Source organism: Toxorhynchites rutilus, chromosome 1 (assembly GCF_029784135.1).
Source record: "Toxorhynchites rutilus septentrionalis strain SRP chromosome 1, ASM2978413v1, whole genome shotgun sequence".
NCBI lineage: Eukaryota > Metazoa > Arthropoda > Insecta > Diptera > Culicidae > Toxorhynchites > Toxorhynchites rutilus.
This window is the reverse complement of record NC_073744.1, coordinates 43,887,793-43,912,800: the sequence shown is the minus strand read 5'-3', so window position 1 is coordinate 43,912,800 and position 25,008 is coordinate 43,887,793. Positions and strand designations below refer to the sequence as shown.

The following is a 25,008-nucleotide window of genomic DNA, read 5'->3' as shown; positions in this document are numbered from 1 at the left end:
ACAGTTACTTCAATCATAAGGAACATCATTAGTCATTTTGAATTAATATTTTTGAACATGTTATTGGAGGAGATAAAACAAAAAACAAGAGAGTGCGCTCGATGAATTCCTATGTGCAATGAATTCCTCTACAATTGAGAAATAATATTGAACGAAAATTGTCCCTGATAAAGAATTTAAATTATGGATAAAGTTTTTGCGGAAATGTAAAGAGATTTATAGAAGAAACGTTAAGTTAGGACAGTCTTTAAACAACATCCAGTAATGATTTTCATTCAAATTTTAGCAATTCAAAATTGATGTTTGCACTAACGAAATTGATCTTTGTTCGAAAGTGGAAATGGATTTTCAGGTTAAAAAACGCACTCGTTTATCTTCTAACTATATAAATAAGCGCAAAACTCGAGAAAGGAATGGTCCGATTTGAGTTGTCTTCATTTCATTATATTTTCCGTAACATTTTTAATTTATAGTAAAAGGAGACTGTAAAGGGTCAATTAGAAGATCAATCAATGAATAGTTCTGAGATTGGATCCATGAACGTTCGCTTAGTAAGAAAACCTGAATATTTGAAAGTATTAATAAAATAAACTCATTTTGGGCGGTACGAAGTTTGCCGAGTCAGCTAGTAAATAAATATAAAATAGTGTGTGATCCAAAAAACTCAATTATATTTATTGAGCAATTTTCACAGACGAATGGATTCGGTAAAAAACTCCGGGCCGCATTTGGCCTGGCAGGTACTATTAGTTGGCCCATCTGGTGTTACTTTATTTGAAACTATTTTTTATGTGTTACACTAACGAGAACCTAAGAAATCATTACATTTTTTCTGACGTTGGACTATGTCTTCCAGTAATTGTGCCAAATAAGAAAGCAGGACACGTTTCTATTAAATGAGAATGAAGTGAGAGATTTCAAAGTCTTTGTAATTCAAACCATGACGATCATCATTACTCAAGTCACAGTCTCGCTTCAGCTAGCAGACAGCAATCGATACGAAGGAAGATACATAATATAATAATAAAAGATAATAAAAGATAAATATCGTACACAGTGGTGCATTTATTCAGTGGACGCATCGGGTTGATTTTTATGCCGTCTGGTGGAAAGTGCTTCTTAATTTAGCATATTATCTTGCTGCATCTGTGCTGGAATGTCAGCTAAAATTTCGAAAACGAGAGCGTGACGTTTGTTATCCAAGGATTTGAGCGAAAATACTTTTTTGCTGACCGAAAGAAGTGTTATGACAATCACTTTCGAAAGACAAATGGTGTATGAGTTAAATTTGTCACCAAATTTAACTCATACACCATAAAAATAAAAAATAACCATAAAAATTTGTTGTTTCGCAGCTCAAAACAGCTCTGAACACAAATGATCCAAATTACAAAAATCTATAAATATGCTTGGAAATTAATCGAAATCAAGATAGGTCAGCGGTTGATGCATGTCGTCAGATGATCGTGAAAGCTCCACAAATATTATGCTCGAGCTGCCCAACCTTGTTTTTTTTGGCTACCGTGTTGAACGGACGTGCAAATTTTTTCGCCAAAGAATGGATTTTCATAATATGAGCAAAGTAAGCATAGTGCGCAGCTGGAATACAGTAGAATAAAAATATTAAAAAGGATGACCGCGTTAGTTTTCAGACCGTTATGGGGAGTTATGTGGACACTTGAATCACACGTACTACTTGGCAATTTTAGTCGTTATCAAATAGACAACGGTAGTAGGGAAATAAATATATTATTACCTCGGGCCACACTGTAGAATATTCGCGATGCATACTAAGTGTGCTGCGTGTATTGATAATAAGGACACAAATCTCGTGGATTGTTCTCGCGTAAACAATAATGAATCACCCATCTCCAACTGCTTCCACGAAACCACACAAACCCATCGGTTATTTCCATGACCACCAAAACTTTCGACTCTAGTAATCACCCGAAGTAATCAAAAGCTATTTTTTTCGCTGAAAGAGAGTTTCTGTGACTTCTAAAGAGCTTCTGAGTAATTGGTGACTTTTTTCGATCGATCGATCAATTTATTTTATTTTATTTATTTATTCATTTATCACCGTCTCTTCTTCTTGAATGGCGTTAACGTTCCCTGTGGAACTTTTGCGTCTCAACGTGTTTACTAACTAGCGTCATTTGTTAATACTAAGTTGAGATTTCTTAAACGAAATAACACGCCTTGAATGTATTCCGAGGGGCAAGCTCTTGAATACGCGTGACCACAGTGCAAGTCGAAGGAAATTTCTTTGACGAAAGTTCCCCCGGCCAGAACGGGAATCGAACCCGAACACCCGGCATGATAATGCGAGACGCCAACCACTCGGCCACGGGTGCACTTATCACCGTCTCGAATTGTTCATTATTCCACAGACTGAATCCTTATATTAAACTCTTAATCCTATTTTTTCGTAAATTCAAGCATTGTTTTCGGCTCGAAAGTGACCTCAGGTGTATGTGGTGCAGTGCAGTGCAATTCAAGCCGGATGTGAAGAAAATATGAGCATTGCATTCTTCGGAGGAAAATTGAAGGTGAAAATTTGTCCACAGCAGTTGCTGTCGACACCGAAACCCTAACACACACCCGATTCGGCTCGGATGTTCTGTTGGCGTTCTGAGTGTTCATTGGAGTATTGTTTTTGGGAGCGTTGAAAGTGTAATTCTGCTAATAGGGACTGAAAACCTACTTGTATATTCATTAAGTTCAGTACTTCGCTCTTGACAGCTAGCAATCAACAGTACATATCGATTCTGAGAGCTAGTTTGAAAATCTGCCTAAATTGGCAATTCTTATTGCTTCGCGAAAAGTTCGCTCCCTCGCTCAGTGAAAGCATTCATTCACCGGTCCTTATCAGTGCCATCAGTTGCTTGTTTCAAAGAGTTTCGTTCTTGAATTTCCACAATCTTAATTTCTCATCGGTTATAATCGGTTATAATTTTTTTGCGGCTCGCGACGTCATGACTAACACGTGTTTGTGCCCCTCTGAAAAAAAGCAAGGCGCGTAGAAGTATATCCTAAGGTGGGCCAACTTGCTAAAACCACTCTTCAGCCATTTTGGAAGTCTACTGTGTTTTGTTCGTAAACAAAACACAATACGCTTGTGCCCAAACTCGCTCGTGATCAGTCTGTCTCTTTAACGCTTCAAGGAAATAATTCCCCTTCTGCTTTCTTCCGTACTGTTTTCATATACCGCTCCCCTAACCAACTTAGTGACGACGCGGCCTCACCTAGTACCATAGACCCGTCTTGAAAAAAAGGTTGAGTATCGCTGCTTGCAAAATTTTAGTAACCAATAAAAAAGTTTTTACACATAAGTAAAATACACTGAGAAAAAATATGATTCGTTAACAAAATTGATTTTTTTACGAAAATCAGGACAAATGCTGGATTATTAATAATAAATCAGGGCACCCCAAAGGGATCTTAAAATCAGGACATGTCCTGCTAAATCAGGACGGATGATATATCTAAAAATGGAAAAACGAATCCATGTCACCTACTAAGCGTTGGATGCCAATACTTCAGAAATGAAAAACAATTCCATTTTCACTCTCATGTGACACTATTCACTTCATCTAAATGATTCGAAAGCTTGTTTAAAAATTTCAAAAGTTTTAAATAGTGGTGTACGAGTTCGAGTCTATACTGCTGTATGTGGACAAAGGAATAGTTACAACTCACTGTTGAAATCATGGAAGCTATGATAGTTGTTAAACACTTCGACTTTGTTGAATTTTGACGACAAATGTCATGATAAAATTTCTAAAAAAAACCATATCTACTTCGCAAAGTCTCTAAATATTCATCTAAATATTCGGTCGTTGTAGGGACAAAGCAAATAAATCCGAATATTTGGTTGGCTGGTTTTATTATCCGGCTTATGTGTCCCGTTTTTAATTCTGAACTATTTGGTCAGCCTAGTTTTTATGTAAGCACTTGCTCAGAATGGATCTCGACATCATTCCATAAAATCGCAAAACACGCAACATTCTGCTCTAAATCACTTTCGAGAAAAAGGCGTCGTCTCAAAATACGAACATTTATTTATTTATACTCCCTGCTTATACTTTGGAAGTCTGAAAATTACCGAAATAAATTTTTATCCTTCGAGTTTAACGAACACAGCATAAAGTCAATCCCAATTTGATTCAACTTCGACTGAACTGAGCGGATCCCTAATCGTAATCCGGCGTTTACACTCTTAATTAATTGTAGAGCCATTTGTTTGTCTCGTTTCCCGATTAGCAGCACAGACATTTCAGTAATTTTCAGATACATTCATGAAATCCACCGGAAATTAACTAAGAAACAAACTTTAATGGGCTGTAGGAGTTCATCCGCAAGCGCAAAACTTACGCCTCCGCGAGACACCGAAGTAATCAACCGAGTAATAATGGATATCATTTGCCTCTATCGCTTCCATCGAGCAAACTCGACATGCTCGAATGAAACTCGGTACAACAAACAGAAAGTTTTCCATGCGAAAAACGGGGAAACTGTGGCCCCATATGGCGCCAGATTCATTGGCTGTTCGCTGTTTGTGTGGCTGACCTGGGAATTGTTTACTGTGATATCCCTCCTCCCGTGTAGTCCTGTGTGTTTTCCTTGCTCCTGTGACAAACAAAATCAGTTTATGAGTATGTCATCGACCATCCCGTGATTCCCTTCGATTGGATTCGATCCGAACCATTTTACCCTGTGCGTAAATAAATTAGGTAGCCCTGCGATATCCGGTGTCCCCGACAGGAAAGACACGTCGATGGGAGGTCCCATTAGTATGCCGCACTAACACCAATCGTCACGATTTGCTCATGGGTTTTTCAATGTTTTAACTTTTCTCTACTCTGTGTATTTCCACGATAAGTGTCGTTACGCTCGTAAATGACTAACATTGTTGTGGTGAAACGTGAAAATCGTGAGATCCCTGCCAAACGTTGAACATCTGCTCGCGAAAGGGAAACAGGACAATTCGAACGGAAAGGTTTTTTTTTGCTCCCTCGTCGCATTCACCAAGTGATTGAGTGAATAACTGTCAATGTAAATGGGAAAGGAGCGGCGGAAGTGGCTGAAAAGTTGGCTAGCGTAAAGCGAAAACAGAAAAATAATCCCATTTAATGGAACAGTGATCGCTCGTTTTCTCCGGAGAAGTTTATCAACATGCGGAAAAGTTAGGCGAATCGGAAAAGCCGAGTGGAAGAGTCGTTAAAGCAGTGAATTTTCCTAGAAAAGTGCATTCCAGAAATAATCAGCTTTCAGGTGATAGCAGTCTTTGGTGCAAAGATTCCGACTAAGTTTGAGAGGAATCCATTGCTGTGGATATGTAAATGCACATATATACACACACACATGTACAGCGCTATATATACACCGGAATTTATGCTGCGGCTTGCAGGAAATAAAGGAGACTGAAGGTGGGTCTAAATTTAGATCGTTTCTTATAAATGGCATCTGGGAATAAGAGGAAAAAGAATCTCTAAGCTTTGACGGCGGTTATAATATGCGATATTTTTCAGGAAGGTCTATGTGGGGCCGATGGGACGGAATCTCTCCGGAGATAATTTGATTATAGCATTTATTGTCAATACCTGTCGTGCAGGAAAGGATAAATTGGATAATCGCTGGATTGTCTCGATTGTATTATGTCCACATAAACACTGGCCGTACTTAAACTGACCATTTCCTTTTGATTTTGTCAAGTGTGATTTCAGTTTTTCTCGGAAGATTCTTTATGTTTTTCATGTATCGTAGCGGTGGTTTTTCATATATACATTCTACCGAATATATACCGGGAATTTGTGCTTTCAAAGAAAACGCTTTAATTATCATTCAAATTTATACAATCACCTTCAAAATAGGCTCCCTCTGAAGCAATTGTTCATTCGTTTTCATTTATTTCATTCATTTCATTCATTTCATTAATTTCATTCATTTCATTCATTTCACTAATTTCACTCATTTCACTCATTTCACTCATTTCACTTATTTCACTCATTTCACTCATTTCACTCATTTCACTCATTTCACTCATTTCACTCATTTCACTAATTTCACTCATTTCACTAATTTCACTAATTTCACTAATTTCACTAATTTCACTAATTTCACTAATTTCACTAATTTCACTCATTTCACTCATTTCACTCATTTCACTCATTTCACTCATTTCATTCATTTCACTAATTTCATTAATTTCATTCATTTCATTCATTTCATTCATTTCATTCATTTCATTCATTTCATTCATTTCATTCATTTCATTCATTTCATTCATTTCATTCATTTCATTCATTTCATTCATTTCATTCATTTCATTCATTTCATTCATTTCATTCATTTCATTCATTTCATTCATTTCATTCATTTCATTCATTTCATTCATTTCATTCATTTCATTCGTTTTCATTTATTTCATTCATTTCATTAATTTCATTAATTTCATTAATTTCATTAATTTCATTAATTTCATTCATTTCACTCATTTCACTCATTTCACTCATTTCACTCATTTCACTCATTTCACTCATTTCACTAATTTCACTCATTTCACTCATTTCACTCATTTCACTAATTTCACTCATTTCACTAATTTCACTCATTTCACTAATTTCACTAATTTCACTAATTTCACTAATTTCACTAATTTCACTAATTTCACTAATTTCACTAATTTCACTAATTTCACTAATTTCACTAATTTCACTAATTTCACTAATTTCACTAATTTCACTCATTTCACTAATTTCACTCATTTCACTAATTTCACTCATTTCACTAATTTCACTCATTTCACTAATTTCACTCATTTCACTAATTTCACTCATTTCACTAATTTCACTCATTTCACTAATTTCACTCATTTCACTAATTTCACTCATTTCACTAATTTCACTCATTTCACTAATTTCACTCATTTCACTAATTTCACTCATTTCACTAATTTCACTCATTTCACTAATTTCACTCATTTCACTAATTTCACTCATTTCACTAATTTCACTCATTTCACTAATTTCACTCATTTCACTAATTTCACTCATTTCACTAATTTCACTCATTTCACTAATTTCACTCATTTCACTAATTTCACTCATTTCACTAATTTCACTCATTTCACTCATTTCACTCATTTCACTCATTTCACTCATTTCACTCATTTCACTCATTTCACTCATTTCACTCATTTCACTCATTTCACTCATTTCACTCATTTCACTCATTTCACTCATTTCACTCATTTCACTCATTTCACTCATTTCACTCATTTCACTCATTTCACTCATTTCACTCATTTCACTCATTTCACTCATTTCACTCATTTCACTCATTTCACTCATTTCACTCATTTCACTCATTTCACTCATTTCACTCATTTCACTCATTTCACTCATTTCACTCATTTCACTCATTTCACTCATTTCACTCATTTCACTCATTTCACTCATTTCACTCATTTCACTCATTTCACTCATTTCACTCATTTCACTCATTTCACTCATTTCACTCATTTCACTCATTTCATTCATTTCATTCATTTCATTCATTTCATTCATTTCATTCATTTCATTCATTTCATTCATTTCATTCATTTCATTCATCTCATTCATCTCATTCATTTCATTCATCTCATTCATCTCATTCATTTCATTCATTATTGCTATAGCTAGTGCCTCTAAAGATTCTAATTTATTGAAGTGATAGTGAGCATCGCGATGAATAATTTTAAATAAAATGACATGGTATTGTAATTTGAAGAAACTATGAAATCACACCATGATCGGGAGCTTTATCAACATACTCATTTTTTTCATTATTGATGATTACTACATGGGCTGAAAAGTTCCGGGAAACTTTGGAAAATCAAGTCCCGGTTAACTTTGGAAAATCATATCTTAAAAACGAAAAAATTGCATCTCTGATATCGAAATGTGTTATGTAAAACATCAGCTTTCAAGAAAAAATATAAAAATATATAGCGCCCTCTAGTCCTAAGCCATGAAAACAACAAAAAACTACTACAATCAATAATTACGAAAACAAAATCATTTTTTTTTGCTGGTTCAATATTTTATGTTAGCTCCCCTTCAATATACTCCCCTTGGCTCCTCACACACCTTTTCATACGTTTTTTCCATTGTTCGAAGCAGTTCTGAAACTCTTTGTGATGGCGTTTAAAAGCTGCGTCCCTTTTTCTCGCCTCTTCTACGGACTGAAATCGGGTACCTTTCAACACGGATTTGATCTTGGGGAATAGAAAAAAGTCGCATGGGGATAGATCTGGCAAGTACGGAGCATGTTTGAGCACTGGAATGCCCTCATCGGCTAAAATTGCTTCACCGACAGCGCATTATGGGAAGGTGCGTTGTTGTTCGTGTTTTTCGTCACACATGATTCCCGACGCGCACTACAAACCCGTTCCATTCAAACCACTTCTGCTCGCAAACTACTATAGTGACAGAAACGTGTTTTCGTACGTTTATAGCAGATACTTCAAGCTATCGAACGCATTATTCGTTTTCCCCCCACCCCTCTAGGACGCCCACCAGGCGCGCAGTTTCGTTATTTAATAGCCATACCTCGTATGCTCCCATTTGATTACACATGAGGGGCTTAGAATGAAAGGGGTGTAAGTGATTTGATCGATTTCTCTACATCGACTCTCTCTTTTGGTGATAACTTAGCTGCAAACTCATTCCCAACTGTATTTGACAATGATGAAGGTAGGACGGAACCTCATCTATCAGATTCTATAGCAAATTCAGATTGGAACGTTTTTGTAGTTCAATTATTAATCAAAGAAAAAGTTGACGAAGAGAAATCGATCAAGTCACTTACACCCCTTGCATTCTAAGCCCCTCACATGCTTTCAATTGTGTTTTCAGGTTGCCTAGTGTGTAGATGGCCTTAGTTTGTCTAGCTGTCATTTAAAGTAAACATTGTGTTTTTGAGTTTTCGTGCTCAAAATTTCAGTTTCGTGTTCAAAATAGGAAGTTATTTGTTGCAAAATGCCCAAAAAAGCACAGATTTCCGAAATTTGATTATTGAACAACACAAAACTGGCAAAAGTTACCGAGATATTGGCGATATTGTCCAGCTTACCAAAGATACGGTCGCTAGGATTGTGCAGATGTACTAAAAGCGTGGTTCTTCCTTTCCAGCTAAGCGATCGGGGCGTCCTTCAATGGCAAAACAAAATCAAAGAAATGAGACAAAAAACAACAAGCATCCAGCAATTGCAGCAGGTAATCTAAACTGAATTGGACAAAATCACCCCGGAAGCAACTGCTAAGCTTATTGAGTCGATGTCACGACGATGCCGAGCAGTCTGCGAGTTTGGTGGGTTTTTGGAAGAAATTTAATTTTCCACTGTGGGTGAATGATTTTTTTGCATACTGTATATGTTTTTCAAACCCCTATCAATATGCGTATCAAATAAAAGGGCTTGACTAGTAGAACATATTAGATTATGGAAAATACAAATCCAAAATGGTCATTTATATATCGCCATCACAGTGTCATGAAAAGTTCAAATCCAAGATGGCCCCGGTCATAAAATGGTTAATTACTTTTTCCATGCATCTTCCATAATATCAAAAACTCAATTTGGATGCCGCTACAAAGCGGCTAATTTCAAATTTTCTCAAAAAAAGACGGGTGGGTAATGTCGGCTACATAACCGAAGAGACTCCGTAGGACTCCTTTTGGTCGGAACCATTATAGGTGCACAAATTGGACTAATCAAAACGAGTGCGTTTGGACAATGCTTCATTTTACCCACATAAATGAGGGAAATAAGTCACAATAAAATAATAATCTGTTAAAAAAGAGAGAAAGCTAGATTTTTTGGCTCAAATCATCACGAAACCGTGAGTATTATGAATAGTGGCGTCAAGTGGAGTTTCCGCACACGGGGCGGAATTGTCTGATTGCACCCTCTCTTTCTTCGCTATTTGTGTATGATACTAGCTGAATCTGCAAACTTCGTCTTGCACTAAATGGTTTTTTTGTTAGAAACATTCACGATTTCTTATTAGGCGAATGTTCATGGGTTTAATCGCGGAGCTGTTCATTGATTAATTTTGACTCTTCACAAATTCTATTTACTATGAATTTCCTAGTACTTCTACCAGAACTCGTCATTATAATATCAATTTTTTTCAGACCCAATTCAATTTTAACTTTTAGTTCATTACCTTTATTATTATTATGTTAATTCACAATGAAACCATTTAACTTTATTTTTTTTTACTTATTTTAATTTGACTTCAATGCTGTCAAAATGGGTCCCATGAAGCGGTAATTTGAATTTCAGAAATAGAAAAAAGTCGCGCGGATCCATATCTGGAGAGTACGGTGCTTGTTCAATCACTTTCGTGCCATTTATGGTCAAAAAACGTCCACAATCGATCGATGCGTTATCGTGGTATAAACTCAAGTGAGGAATAAGTTTGCGACAAATTTTCAACCTCAAACGCCAAGAATACTCTTTACCGACCGTTTCCGCGTTTCCGCGGAAGTAATTCCGAATGGACAACAAAAATCCAATCCATATAAAAAATCGCCGAGCATAAATAAGGATACTTCTTCCTAATGACGCTTAAAACAAACTAAATGACAGATCGCACTCAAAATTTACATTAAAACCACCGACAATAGTTTTTTTTCAATTAAAAAAAATTAAAAAACATGAAAAATGTTCTACGGGAAGATTTAAAATTACAAATTTACGGTATACGGAATGTATTTTGAAGCTCTCAATTGAAGTGAACGTTTGTGGCTTATGCGGTAAATCATTCCAATAACTAATACCTCTTAAAAAAATTGAAATTTGAATAGCAAACTTTATCCCTTTTGGCAATCTAGAAGGAATAGGAGTTTGTTGTACAAGTAAATTAATTGTTGTGTCTTTATTATTCCTCAAATTGGTAAATTTTCCAAACGAGCAGTCTAGTGAGGTGTTCTTATGTTACTGTAATTAGTTTCAAAAAACAATATAATTCAATTAGAATGGATAAAATAGTGAAGAGAAATGCAACGACAGAAATCATTTATTAAAATTTGAAATTTGATACTGCCATTATCCACAAATTTTTCAGTTTTTGACGTAGGACTATGTCTTTGATTTCATTATGGGAGGGGTGGGGGGTTTGGTTTAGAGTTGGGTGTCACTACGAAAAATGAAACGAAAAATTAAGAGATTTTAAATCAATATTACGTGATATACGATATACGATACTATATGCCATTAGATAGGAATTTTATTCAGCAATTTTATTGAATCGAACACAAACAGTGGAGATAGTAGAACAAGTGAACAATTTAGTGAATGAGGTGGATATATTTTCTAGATTTTACTCGCTGCTTGCGCTGCAACAAACAACATATTTGCATACAATTCAGGCTTTAGGCTCTATGATACAGATGGGCAAATCGTTCGCAAATGGTACGAAAGAACTAGTTCGCCAAAAAGAGTGAACGAAGGGTCGTTCGCCATACGAACAGGTAGTGATTCCCGATTTTTGAAATTAATCGTTTATCAGTTAATCGAATACTTTTCAGCAGGTGGATATTCGACACGATTAATCGCCCCAAATAATCGATTAATCGATTAATCGTCACACCGAGAGGAATAATTAGTTAGACTAACATTTTTCGAATAATTAGTTAGACTAACATTTTTCATTTGCTAGAAAGCCATCTGGAATCAAAGAAGTGTTCGTTCCGCCTGAAAATCAATTATTATCTTTTACGCTCTCCTAAACTCGTAAACGAAGCTCAATTCGCGTTGACGGCATTGAGCTTCGTTTACCATTTAAGGGGAGCGTTAAAGATAATGATTGATTTTCAGGATAAAACTGCAGTGGTCGTACGTTTTTTTCTCTGGTTTTGGATCGATTAATCGACGTAAATTATTCGTTCGCTTCGATTATTGGTTGCGCTGTATTCGTTCGATTAATAATCGAATTCTGTAAGAAGTATTCGATTAATCGAATAATCGAACGATTATCGGGGATCACTACGAACGGGTTGCGAGTGAACTGTTTGGGAGCGAATGAAGTGCAGCTGAACTGAACACATGTGGATAGTAAATTGCGGCGAACGACACGAAGGAATCTAATGAGAACGCTTGAAAATTAAAAAGGATGGCGATATTGTCGTTCACAAAAAAATGCTTGTAACGCGTAGCTTACTTTGTTAGTGGAAGATAATAATAAAATTTAAGAATGAACTGAAAAGATGTCGCTTCTAATCCTTTTCAGCTAAATTAAACTAACAAAAAAAAGGCGAACGATCGATTAGTGTTTCTGTAGAGACGGTTTTATGATTTTGATTTTCATGCTATTTATGAACACCGATATAAGAAAACCAGAGAATGTCAAATTTTCATGTTAATGTTGGAATATCTATCTGATTTTTTTTAACAGTTTACTATTAAACATCAGTTCTGTTTATATAACAAACGTTTTTTTTCAGGGCCCCCATTGGGAATATTGAATTAGTTAAATCTACGGATTTCTGCAAAGTTACAAAAACACAATTCAAAAGTAGTTGTCCCAATAATAAAAGTCCTACGTCAAGCTCCCGTCCGTGCCTCTAGGCTCAGACCTTTCTACTTTTTTATAATTTCATACGTTAACAGAATTCCGCTGTAGCCCTCAAACGAATGCTCTATTCGATAGCGTGACACAGTCATCATTAGGGAAAAAGCAAACGGGAATACAATATCTACATATTCTGCCTTTTCAGCTTGGAAAATAATATCGCGTGGTTAACAGCTGCAGCCAAAGATGCGGAAAACACGAATGCAATAGTGCAGACACTCAGCTGGAAATCAGCTCTCTTCGCCAAAATAAAAATCCAATTTATCTCCATAGGGCTCATAGCGTGGGGAAAACTGATGACGACGATGAGAAGGATGTTCTTATTTCCGTTCATTCCATTGGTACCATGAAAAATGGAAACCAAACGGAAAGCAGTCAATACATAAATATACATACATGTATTATTACTCCTACGTTCATATAAAAGGCACAGTACTCCGCATATCTCATTTATGTTCTTTATTACCCATGACTTTTGGCACATTTTTATTTCCATACCGAAGAACTGGGGAAACTGGATAGCAGTAAATATTGTGTGAATGGATCGATAAAAATAAGTCGATTTTATGATTCCGCATATATTTCGGATATGAAGGGAAAAAGGAGCTTTCCCAAGAAAACACTCAGAATAGAAAATCATCCGTTCGGTGTTTCTTTTCGCAGCGGTCCTTCCTGGAAAGCTCACCTCGCCTGTCTCTCGTCAAGCTTGCTGCTGCTTCGTTCAATTCGGCCATCCTTGACTTCGTCTGCTCGAGCTGTTGTTCCAAGCGAAGAATCTTACCCTCGGCTTCACCTTTCTCCTGCGTCAGTTTCCGCTTCAACGTGGCGATAGTTTCTCTGTAATACTCGACTTTACGTTCGAGGTTCGAGCAAACTTGATGCTTTTGGAAGTTCCAAAACGTAATTGCGTTGTTTGCGATTTCCATCACCAGTTCAGGACTGTATCCACACAGCAGCAACTGTAAGGGAAAATTCATTATGAGAAAAAAATAATACACGTTTTATAGGTTAGTTTACTCACCGCTCTGAACTGCAACGAATGGTTCAGTTTACGTTCGACGAGGTCGGATTCGTTCCGGAAGCGGGATCCACAGGCCGGACAACCCGGTGACGTTGCCTGCCGGAGCTTGATTTCCTTGCCATGTTGGGCGCAAAATATGTGCGAGCAGCAAGTGATCCACGCGGTATCCTCGATCTTCTTGAAGCACTCGCGTGCGTTGCAGATCAATTGATCGCGTTCGGCCGACATTTTGGAACTGGTTGTGTTCATTCGTCTGTCTGCTTCACTTGAGCCTTTGTCAGATTCATAGCGAATGTGTATTTCGTTATATCATCTAGTAGCCGAATGCTGTGCAATGTACATTGGAGATGATTGATTGTTTTTTCATACTTCAAGTGTTTGTAATATTTGTGTTGTAGCACATCGGCCTCAATTGGGGTAGAATATATCGTTGACATGAAACATGGCAAATCATGAGTTTATGGTTTATTTTGATGTGGCTAAAATATGTGTATTTAATAAGGTTCACATAGTGATTGTATCACTGGTTCTTGTTCGCTTCTCGCTATGGTAGACTGACTCTGGCGGGTGCTTCTTCTTCTTAAATGGCGTTAACGTTCTCTGTGGAACTTTTGCCGTTCCAAACGTATGTATTAATTAGCGTCATTTATTAATACTAAGTTGAGATTTCTTAAGCCAAATAACACGCCTTGAATGTATTCCGAGGGGCAAGCTCCAGAATACGCGTGACCACAGTGCCAGTCGAAGGAAACCTCCCGAACACCCGGCATGATAATGTGAGACGCTAACCACTCGCCCACGGGTGCACCGGCGGGTGCTTACAATTCATGAAATTGAGTTTGAACAAGTTTATTTGTACTATGAGTATTAGGTTGGGGCAAAAGTAATCCATTATTTTCGGGTGAAATTCAAAACTATTTTTAGTATGCTTCGGATTGTCCGATATGGGTCAAATATGCACCGTTTTGCTGTAAAATTTGTTTGTTGCCATTCTGAAGGTAGCTTCATAATGTCTCTCTGATAGAAGTCTTGGTCCTTATTGGCGAAAAACTCTCGTAACAGATTTTTCCAATCTTCTCTCGATCTTAATTTCTTATCACTCTGAAATAATTCGTTTATTTTTACAGGGTCAGTTACATAAGTTTTAATGAGCTGAATTCTTAACTATATTTTTATAACTATACATAAACTATTTCCTATACTCCAACTATATATTCTATGGTTAGAAAGGTAGAAACCCGATTACTTGCGGTTGACTCGAGTTTAGGAGGATGATATATTTTTTCAGGAAACGGATGGGATATAAGGAGATTGTAATAATGTTGTTGATCAAACTCAATCCTTAAATCTATTCGTATATCTATAGTGTATTTATAATAAATAATAATATGTTTTATGGCTTATAAATTGTTGTAATAATAATTAATAAGAATAAGTTGAAATTTATTCTACTGTTTTAGCAAGGCATTACTCGCATAATAAGGGTATAGAGACAATCATACACTTTCAGATTTAAAGAAATCATATATTTGGGACATGTAATCAAGGTCTAACCGAGCCACAACACATCTCTTGGACTTTAGTGAACTTACCGAGCAGCAAAAAAAATCAACGAGCAACTGCAACACAATACGGAAGTGATCCATCGGCTGACACTGCAGCAACAAAATGCAAGTGTTGTACGTGAAGCCGTCGACAGACTTGAGGGCCAGCTCGTCGATTTGAAAATGGAATTGTCCGCAAATAAAAACAGCAATCTCTCTGCGGTGACGATAAAGAATCATATTACGTCACTCATTGACATCGCAATGAATAACACGAGAGAGAATATAGCGGATTATATGAAATCAACGACGTCGGAATTGAATCGCGATCTCAGCCAAATGCGAGACGAAATTCAACAACTGGGGAATTTGTCACTGGAAATAGCGGCAAACATTAATCAAACCCAAGCCGAAATAGAAATATTAGAGGAATTAAGAACATTGTCAGCCGTTATTATATCAACAGTTATTATTATCCGTTATTATATCAATGTTGAAAATATGCTACCACCTCCACCGGAGTCCTGTCCCAGCCTAGCTGAGGAATTGCGTGCGGAACTTACTTTTCCAGTTAATCCCCCATTTTACCCTCCAGAGAACTCAGGCTGGAGAATTTTGGATTCAGCAAGGAGATGGAAGCCAGATTGGTCTGAGTATGATGCACGGCAACTCCGTAGAATAAAACAACAACAAGTGGCAGATAAAGCCAGAAAACGGCGTAAACAAAATCGCCGATACAACAATAATAATAATAACAGATACAATGATAGCCCTAACAATGGCAGCAGGAACAGGACCAATTTCAACAATCGTAGAAATAACAACAACAACAACAACAACAACAACAACAACAACAACAACAACAACAACAACAACAACAACAACAACAACAACAACAACAACAACAACAACAACAACAACAACAACAACAACAACAACAACAACAACAACAACAACAACATCTTCTTCAACATCTTCTTTCTCGATAATTATGGCCACAGAGACGAGTTGGGATGATAGTGTTAGAAGCGAGGAAGTATTCGGAAATCGTTTTAATGTCTTCAGAGATGACCGTAATCTTCACAAATCCCATAAAAAATCGGGTGGCGGCGTCCATATTGCTATTAATTCATTAATAAATTCAGAACATATTCCAACAGAATTCGACGAGTTTGAGCAAGTGTGGGTCAAAGCACTCATTGCGGGAGAGATACATATATTTGCATCTGTTTACTTCCCCCCTGATCGTGCTCAAATTAGTTGTTATAGAAATTCTTCGAAGTTGCTGAAAATATTTTATCTTCCTTGGCACCAGAATCAAAAATCCATGTATACGGAGATTTCAATCAACGAAATGCGGATTTTATCACTGATTTTGACAATGAATTTATCTTGCTCCCAATTGTTGGTGATAATAAGACACTGCAATTTATTTTTGATAAAATAGCCGGTCTTGGGTTGAATCAAATAAACAATGTTCATAATCGACAGAAATGCTTCTTGGATTTCTTGTTGACAAATATGACCGAAGATTTTTGTGTGACTCAATCATTAACTCCACTTTGAAAAAATGAAGCCTTCCACACAGCTATCGAATATTCTATATTTATAGATAACACCCAAAAACCATTTGAATATGAATTCGAGGAAGTCTCTTATTACACTAAAGCAAATTACCAATCAATTAGGTGTAAGCTTAACTATATCAATTGGCAGGATATATTTAGAAGTGTGGAAAACATTAAAGTAGCAGTGACGACTTTTTACTCGATGATCAATGAAATTATAGAGGAGGTGATACCAACTAGACGAAAAAGGAGAAATATAAACACAAAGTATCCGATTTGGTTTAATCAAAACATAAAGAATCTAAAAAATAAAAACATAAGGCACATAATATACAGCTCAACTCAACTGTTAAAATCGCTTTTGAAGATTAAAACTTAAAAACAGAGTCGGACATAAAGTCTAACCCAAAAAGTTTCTTTAATTACATAAAAACAAAATAAAAAAGCAATGGTTTTCCATCACGCATGCACCTTGACGATACCGTGGGGAATGACCCAGAAAAAATTTGCAACCTCTTTGCAACATTTTTTCAAGAAGTTTATATAGAAACAGCTGAGGAGGACCGAGATCGTGACTTCTTTGCATTTCTTCCAGAATCTCCATGTGATGTTGGAGTCAGAAAACTAACTTACCTTGAAATTTCTGACGCAATAAATAAGCTTGATATCTCAAAAGGGCCAGGTCCTGATGCAATTCCACCGGTTTTTATAAAAATTGGCATCTGAATTAACTCATCCACTTTCATGGTCGAAGACGTTTGACATTAAATAAATGGCTTTTCAATAAGTCATTGGAATCAGAAAGGTTCCCAAAAATATGGAAAAACTCTTTCCTTGTACCTATATTCAAATCCGGTAATAGATCCGATAGAAGAAATTATGGTGGAGTAGCAATTATTTCTTGCATTCTAAAACTCTTTGAAGCCATAATAAACCAAAAACTTTTTCAACAACTAAAGACACGAATTACGAATAAGCAACACGGTTTTTTCAAAGGACGATCAACAACAACAAATTTTCTGGAATTTGTCACATTCACTTTGAATGCAATGGATATTGGTAATCAAGTTGAAGCTCTATACACTGACTTTAGTAAGGCTTTCGATCATGTTGATATACCATTACTGCTTCTTAAACTTCAAAAAATAGGTTTAGAAGTCAAGCTATTGAAATGGCTAGAATCATATTTGACTGACCGCACGCAAATAGTAAGGTTTAATGGGAAAATTTCAAAACCAATATTTGTTACATCCGGAGTTCCTCAAGGCTCTCATTTGGGGCCACTTTTGTTCATTTTATTTGTTAATGACGTTTGCGTTTTTCTTAATAGTGTTAAGGCACTTATCTACGCAGATGATATGAAGCTGTATATGGGAATAAAGAATGAAGAATGCTCTCAAACATTCCAAAATGAAGTTAACATAGTTCATAATTGGAGCACTAAGAGTTTATTACAGCTCAATGTTAGGAAATGCACTTTGATGACTTTTACGAGAAGAAGAACACCATTGAACAATGGTGTTAAGCTGGGAAGTCAACCCATCAGTAGATGTCAACGAGTAAGAGACTTAGGCGTGGTCTTAGATTCAAAACTAACCTTCGTTAACCACTATAATACAATCATCCATAGAGCAAATAATATGCTTTAATTACCATTTCCACGATCCGTACACAATAAAAACATTGTATATAACATACGTCAGATCAATTCTCGAATACTGTAGTATTGTATGGTCCCCCTACATAACTTCACACGAAGACAGAATTGAATCTGTACAAAAACAATTTCTATTATTTGCACTTCGTAAACTAGGCTGGTCTTCATACCATCTCCCTCCATATGAGGCACGTTGCATGCTAATCAATAAGAAAAGCTTAAAAGAACGTCGGAACTCTGCCATGATTCTATTTATTATTGACATCATATCACAACGAGTGGACTCAGAAGAAATATTAGGAAACCTAAATTTTTACGCACCGATTAGGCACCTGAGAAACCCTAACATTTTCTACATAGATTACCGAAGAACGAATTATGCCAAATATTAATCGTATGATGAGCCTCTGTAACGAACACAGTGAAATAATTGATGTAACCATGTCAAGGTCAATGCTCAAAGACTATTTGAATAGAATAAGATATAGTTAAATTTCACTCTAATATTTCTAATATAGCATATTTAGTCTACGCTGGTTTGACGAAATAAATAAATAAATAAAAAAAATTGTTGTTAAAATCGTCTTTTGAATTGAACGGATAAATTATCCAGCCAGCTCTCTTAATTTTTTTTTCAGTTTTAAGTAGTATAAGTAAAATAGTAGTATAGTAGTAAAATAATAATATATCTTTTGACTAAAAGTTATGAAATAGCTACAACGTTCATAGCTATACCTCCAGCGAAAGGATTTCGATGACTTGCATACCGATTCTCTATTCATATATTTGTTTTGTGCTGTTCTTTCCTATCTGTGCTGTCAGAAAAGATCAACTAATGTATCGTTGAGGCACAATTTTATATAGAGACAAGCGAACTTTTAAGTTCAAAGCTTCTGTAATACAAATAAGTTAGGCATTCACATCGCTGGTTTCGCCTGGTCACATGTGAATGCCTAACTTATTTGTATTATAGAAGCTTTGCTTATAATGCTATAATGCTTATTATGTTTTCGCGATCATTACACATACAAAATGGTTCAATATGAATATCATATGACTATGACATGTGATATGAAAGTTATCTTGGTCAATTTTTGAAATCAGATGACTAAAGAAATAAGAAATAAGGCGTAGCAGTAAAAAATAAGGCGAATTAGCAGTAAAACATAAGTGGTCGCCGTTGGGATGAATGTACTTGACATTGCCGTTGGGATCTCCTGAAGCGAAAAATTGCCTTCTTACAGGCAAGTCAAAGTATTGCCCGGCTCATGTGTTGTTGAATCTGACAGATAGGTCTAGGTGGAGTCACCTCTTTGGTATCAGTAATTGACACTCAATGCGGTAGGATTGAAAAAACAGAAAATAGTAATCGACATAACAAAATATTACATAAACAGTTTTACGATAACAAAAACACAGAATTGGCATCGAAATTCAACAGATACACTATAATTTTCGAAAAAATCTTGCTGAACGTCGTCGTTGACGTTCCGTTACGATAAATGAGTATAAGATCTGCTCGAGAGAATACTGGACTCTATATTTGACGATACTTCATATATGAATTGTACGATCTCTTTGGAGGCTATAGTATATAGCCGACTTTCAAATCGAACGATGCATATTATAATTATTGTTTAGCCATTGCTTGTATTGAAACTGATACTTATTCGAAATGTCTACAAACGCCATATCAATAATGTATCTATAGCATCATTTGCGGTTGCTCGACTTCAACAAGCTGAATCGCCAGAGTGATTTTGGAAACAAGATTGAGCATTCTTATTTATTCACACCCTCTTGTGTATCCACATATGGTTAGTTTTTTTCTATGATGGTTTTAGAAAGAATCCAACATCTTTTCCAACCTCTTGTCATAAACTCCACAAGCTTTCCACAGACAAAGGTGGCTTTACCAACAAGCAATTGGCACACATGATAGTGCCCACAATTCCCAAGAAATTCTGTCCAATTAGTAGAGAGAGAAAAGAGACTAACCCCTCTGGCAATACCACCGACTAGGATCTGTCACTTATTGTCGATGGAGCGTTTCCTCCGATGGAAAAAATGAAGAGTGGGTGGAATCGCCACGTTTGCACAAGTGGCGAAGGCGCTCTGTGAAGACAATGGAAAACGGAATTGCTTTAAGCAAACGAAACAAAGGCTGGCTAAGCGTTTATTACTGAAGCGAGTGTCGTTTAACTGACAGCCATTCGTGAAGTTTTTTTCTACACGGGAAATGTGAAAAGTTACATGCAGCACTGGCTTACACTCAGACATGTTTTAGTATCTCGAAATAAATATACAACACTCTCTGGACTACATGATGATTAGCTCAAATCTCATCATCAATTGGACAAACCATAGATCCGCTAAGCTTGTATATCTCTGACGAATTTATGGTGAAAGAAGAAAGCTTTGTTGGTTGTTCATAAAATCACTTTCTCATCGCCCCAAATAAGGATGAATTTCCAAAAACTTACCATCCCACTAGATGGTTTTCTGCCTTGAGGCCAAAACGAAATAACAAATTGTGTGCTCTAGAAGAATAAACATTGACATCAAGGTTAACCGCCGACCAGCCATCCACAACGAAATTGCATTTGCCGTTGGGTACCCAGTCTCCCGTTTCTATTTCTTTTCGGCGCTATTTGAAGTATTTCGTGGGCTACCATTCACGCAAAGCACTTGGAAACACAGTACTGAATATAAATGATTCGGAAAATTGATTTGATGATTCGTGTGGATTCCGTCTGCGATCATATGAAGCTGAACTCAAGTGGGGAAGGCAAGCAAACCGAAAATATCCAAAAAACACCACGTTGAGAAGTGTAAGAGCTATAGAATGGGAAATCTATTGTTGGTTACCACCACCACCACCACTACCAAGAGGGGAAAGGAAAGTATGAATGGCGCAAAGTTTCTCCGTCGTGTTTTCCACGGTTCCACGGGCCACGTCTTCGCAGACTATGTATATACTAAGAGGCAGAGAGTTAAATTGCCCGACTTGTTTATACTCTATAGGTGATGATTGATGGATAAAAGGACAGAATGTATCCTTCGGGGCAAGAGACCTTCACAATGGCATTACTAAGCATATTGCGTGACTGTAGAACAAGAAAAAATAAACAAACAGGTTCGCGTATAGCACAACGAGCTAAGCAAAAGAGAAAGAAAATTTGCAATTTAGCGATGTCTAGAAATATTGTTCCCTAGCATCCCCACCCACACGTCGGAGCTGACGAAGGTTATCATTCAACTTGAAGGCATCTCAATTTCTCTAACTAACTAATACGATTACATAATAGCGATTTTTAAATAACTTCATAATTAATTTAGTAATAGTGTTACTGGAGTTTCGTAATTTCTGTACCAATTATAAAGGGCCCTCCATTAGTGACTTGACATTTTTGTGTCTTCGTGTGAACGAACCCTTAAGGTGAAGGAAGCCACAAACGGCTGCCAAAATGGCGCTCATTTCTTTCATCTCCCTCCCTCCCTTCTCCCCTCGCCCGAAAATCAATAATTTTGCGAAACTGTGAAGAAAATGATCGTTTTCGCACACTTCCCATCAAGAAATATCAACCAAACTCTAATCGATTACTCACAAGATATTAAATTTTTATCTGCCGTCGCACTGTATAGTGAAAAACGTCGGAAAACTCGAGCTAGTGCTTTGAAAGTTAAATTTTCAATTTTTCGCAATGGTTTTGTTTGTATTGGTGAAAGTATCGGTTTTTTTTCGACACTGATGCCAGACAACATCATCGAAACAGCTATAAAAACCACTCAATAAAATGTTATTCCTGAGTCATAGCGTATCATGTCATGAAAATCAATAAAATAAAATTGTGTTGATATCAATACAATTATTATTTTTATGTCTAATGGGTTTATAATGTATGCTTTAGCAACTTTAATATTGGTTAAGAAAACGGAACACTGCCACGGCTGCCTATGCCTTAAAAAACAGTAAACGGAAAAGTATTACATTCCATCAAAATGCCTCGGCCAACGACGAGAAGGGTTAAGGCTCTCCAGCGTGAATATGTGAAAACAATACGATCAACGAAGGAAAACATTAAGGAATTATCAACATCGAGTTACTATGCGGAAGAATCTGTTAATACCAAAAGAGCCCCAATTCGCATGTGTTATAAATTTGCTCATGTTACGCTCGCGTATAATCAGAATTTTACTTCATATGCAAATACACCTTCTATGTATATTTATATTTGCAATTGTTCATACATTTACATTTTCAGTATTGAATTGTTTTACCTATTTTTACCTATACTACTACAATGGCTAGCTTCCACCTTCACCTTAAGGTTAAACCCTCGTGTAAAAATAGGGTAATAGTGTTTGTGAGAGAAGAGCAAAGCACACGTAAATAGATCAATTCACTTATCAGACTGTGTGGCGCTTCATTGACACGAGTCTTTGAATACATTTGAAAAAAAAAACAAATAACAATTCAATACTAAAGTAAAATGTATGAACGATATGTTCCGATGAACAATTGCAAATATAAATATATATAGAAGGTGCATTTGCATATGATTCTGATTATACGCGAGCGTAACATGAGCAAATTTATAACACATGCGAATTGGGGCTCTTTTGGTATTAACAAGTTCTTCCGCAAAGTAACTCGATGTTGATAATTCCTTAATATTTTCCTTCGTTGATCGTATTGTTTTCACATATTCACGTTGGAAAGCCTTAACCCTTCTCTTCGTTGGCCGAGGCATTTAGATTGAATTTAATACTTTTCCGTTTACTGTTTTTGTAAGCATAGGCAGCCGTGGCAGTGTTCCGAGCTCTGCAATACAATTTTCTTACCCAATGTTAAAGTTGCTAAAACTTACATTATAGACCCATTAAACGTAAAAATAATAATTGTATTGATATCAACACAATTTTATTCTATTGATTTTCATGACATGGGACGCTATGACTCCGGAATAACATTTTATTGAGTGGTTTTTATAGCTGTTTCGATGATGTTTTTTGGCATCAGTGTCGAAAAAATAACGATGCTTCCACCAATACAAACAAAACCATTGCTGAAGATTGAAAAACGAAAATTTAACTTTCAGAGCACTTGCTCGAGTTTTCCGACGTTCTTCACTATACGGTGCGAAAGCAGATGAAAATTTAATATCTTGTGAGTAATCGATTAAAGTTTGGTTGATATTACTTGATGGGAAGTGTGCAAAAACGATCATTTTCATCACACTGTTTCGCAAAATTATTGATTTTCGGGCGAGGGGTGAGGGAGGGAGATTGTAGCAGCCATTTGTGGCTAGCTTCCACCTTCACCTTAAGGAATCAGAGGCAGTGACGAAGAGACAGGAACGGAATAAGAAAATGGAAATGAAGGCTGAAACTTCTAAGAAGGCGACCAAACCAAGGACGCACCGAAACTAGATTCCTGACTCACCAAAGTTTGAATGGTTTCGTATTAAGAAAATATGCCACAATGAGTTTTATCAGAATTGAATTTGATACTCCTTTTTGTATGACCTTTATTTTTTTCCACAAATAATCTATACGACTAAATATAAACCATGATATTACACTTCTAATGGAAACTGGAAACACTGCATGTGCATGAAACTGATGTTTCTAATTCACTTTTGTTCGATTTTAGTTGAAATAGGATGCTTTTGTGTATTATCTGTTCGAAGAAAGAAACTACTGTGGAAGAAAAAACAAATATAATGAACCTGTTGAACTGTATCTACTATTTCGTTGAGAGTATCCGTAGGGCAAAATCAACAGTTCAGAGCATAAACCAATGATTATAAGACATCGAGAACTTCGACAACAAACCGAGAAAAGGACCTCCATCTGGCATCTGGCGATTTCACCTACTATTCTTAACTAGCCAAAAAGTAATTAAGTCTACACAAGTGGTAGGGGAAAGTCGGGAAAGACATTTTTATTTTAAATGTTAATCATGTACAATATTGCAATACAGTGTATTTATAGGGTAACTTCGATATAACTACATTTTACTTTCAAAATTGTACGTTGTATCGAATTGTACGTTATATCGAAGCATAATAAAGAACTCTGAAACGCAGCTTATATTACTTTATTGTGTTGCTGATTGAGTAAGGATTCAATTAGAAGACGAAGCCAAATTTTCTCATGATGTTTCCCTTTCTACATTACTCGGGAATTAATCACACAAATGGAATCAAATTTGGCACATTGAGGTTTTAGGGTGCAATAAATGTTTCTATGGTGGTTAGACTCTCCACTCCCCTCTCTGAGGGGGGGCTGCCATACAAATTAAACACAAATTTCTACATTACTCGGGAATTAATCAAGCAAATGGAACCAAATTAGGCATATTTCGATTTTAGGGTGCTATAAATGTTTCTATGGTAGTTAGAATTTCCACCCCCTTCTCTAAGGGGGGGGGGTGTTCTACCGTACAAACGAAACACAAATTTCTGCATTACTCGAGAATTATTCAAGCAAATGAAACCAAATTTTGCATGTGAAGGTTTTAGGGTGCAATGAATGTTTCTATGATGGCTGCCATACAAATGAAAAACAAATTTCTACATTTCTCGGGAACTAATCA

At 36.3% G+C, this 25,008-nt stretch overlaps 2 protein-coding genes across 8 annotated transcripts in view; one reads left to right on the top strand and one right to left on the bottom strand.

The window, feature by feature from the left end:
* The window catches only part of LOC129773568 (gamma-aminobutyric acid type B receptor subunit 2), a 54,040-nt gene that overhangs the window by 6,001 nt on the left and 23,031 nt on the right, over positions 1 to 25,008 (top strand). For 6 of the 7 annotated variants that reach the window (XM_055777183.1, XM_055777204.1, XM_055777200.1 and 3 more), the window contains exon 2: positions 4,883 to 5,429. The exons of the other annotated variant lie outside the window; for it this stretch is intronic. The gene's annotated coding sequence lies outside the window, so the exon portion shown is untranslated. The remainder of the gene's footprint in view (positions 1 to 4,882; positions 5,430 to 25,008) is intronic. 7 annotated transcript variants of the gene reach the window in all.
* On the bottom strand, positions 13,197 to 13,886 carry LOC129773592 (E3 ubiquitin-protein ligase CCNB1IP1-like). Its single transcript, XM_055777232.1, has 2 exons — positions 13,639 to 13,886; positions 13,197 to 13,576 (listed from the first exon to the last, which is right to left on the bottom strand). Exons 1-2 carry the CDS (start codon positions 13,864 to 13,866, stop codon positions 13,241 to 13,243), a joined length of 564 nt encoding a protein of 187 aa, XP_055633207.1. The 5' UTR covers positions 13,867 to 13,886; the 3' UTR covers positions 13,197 to 13,240.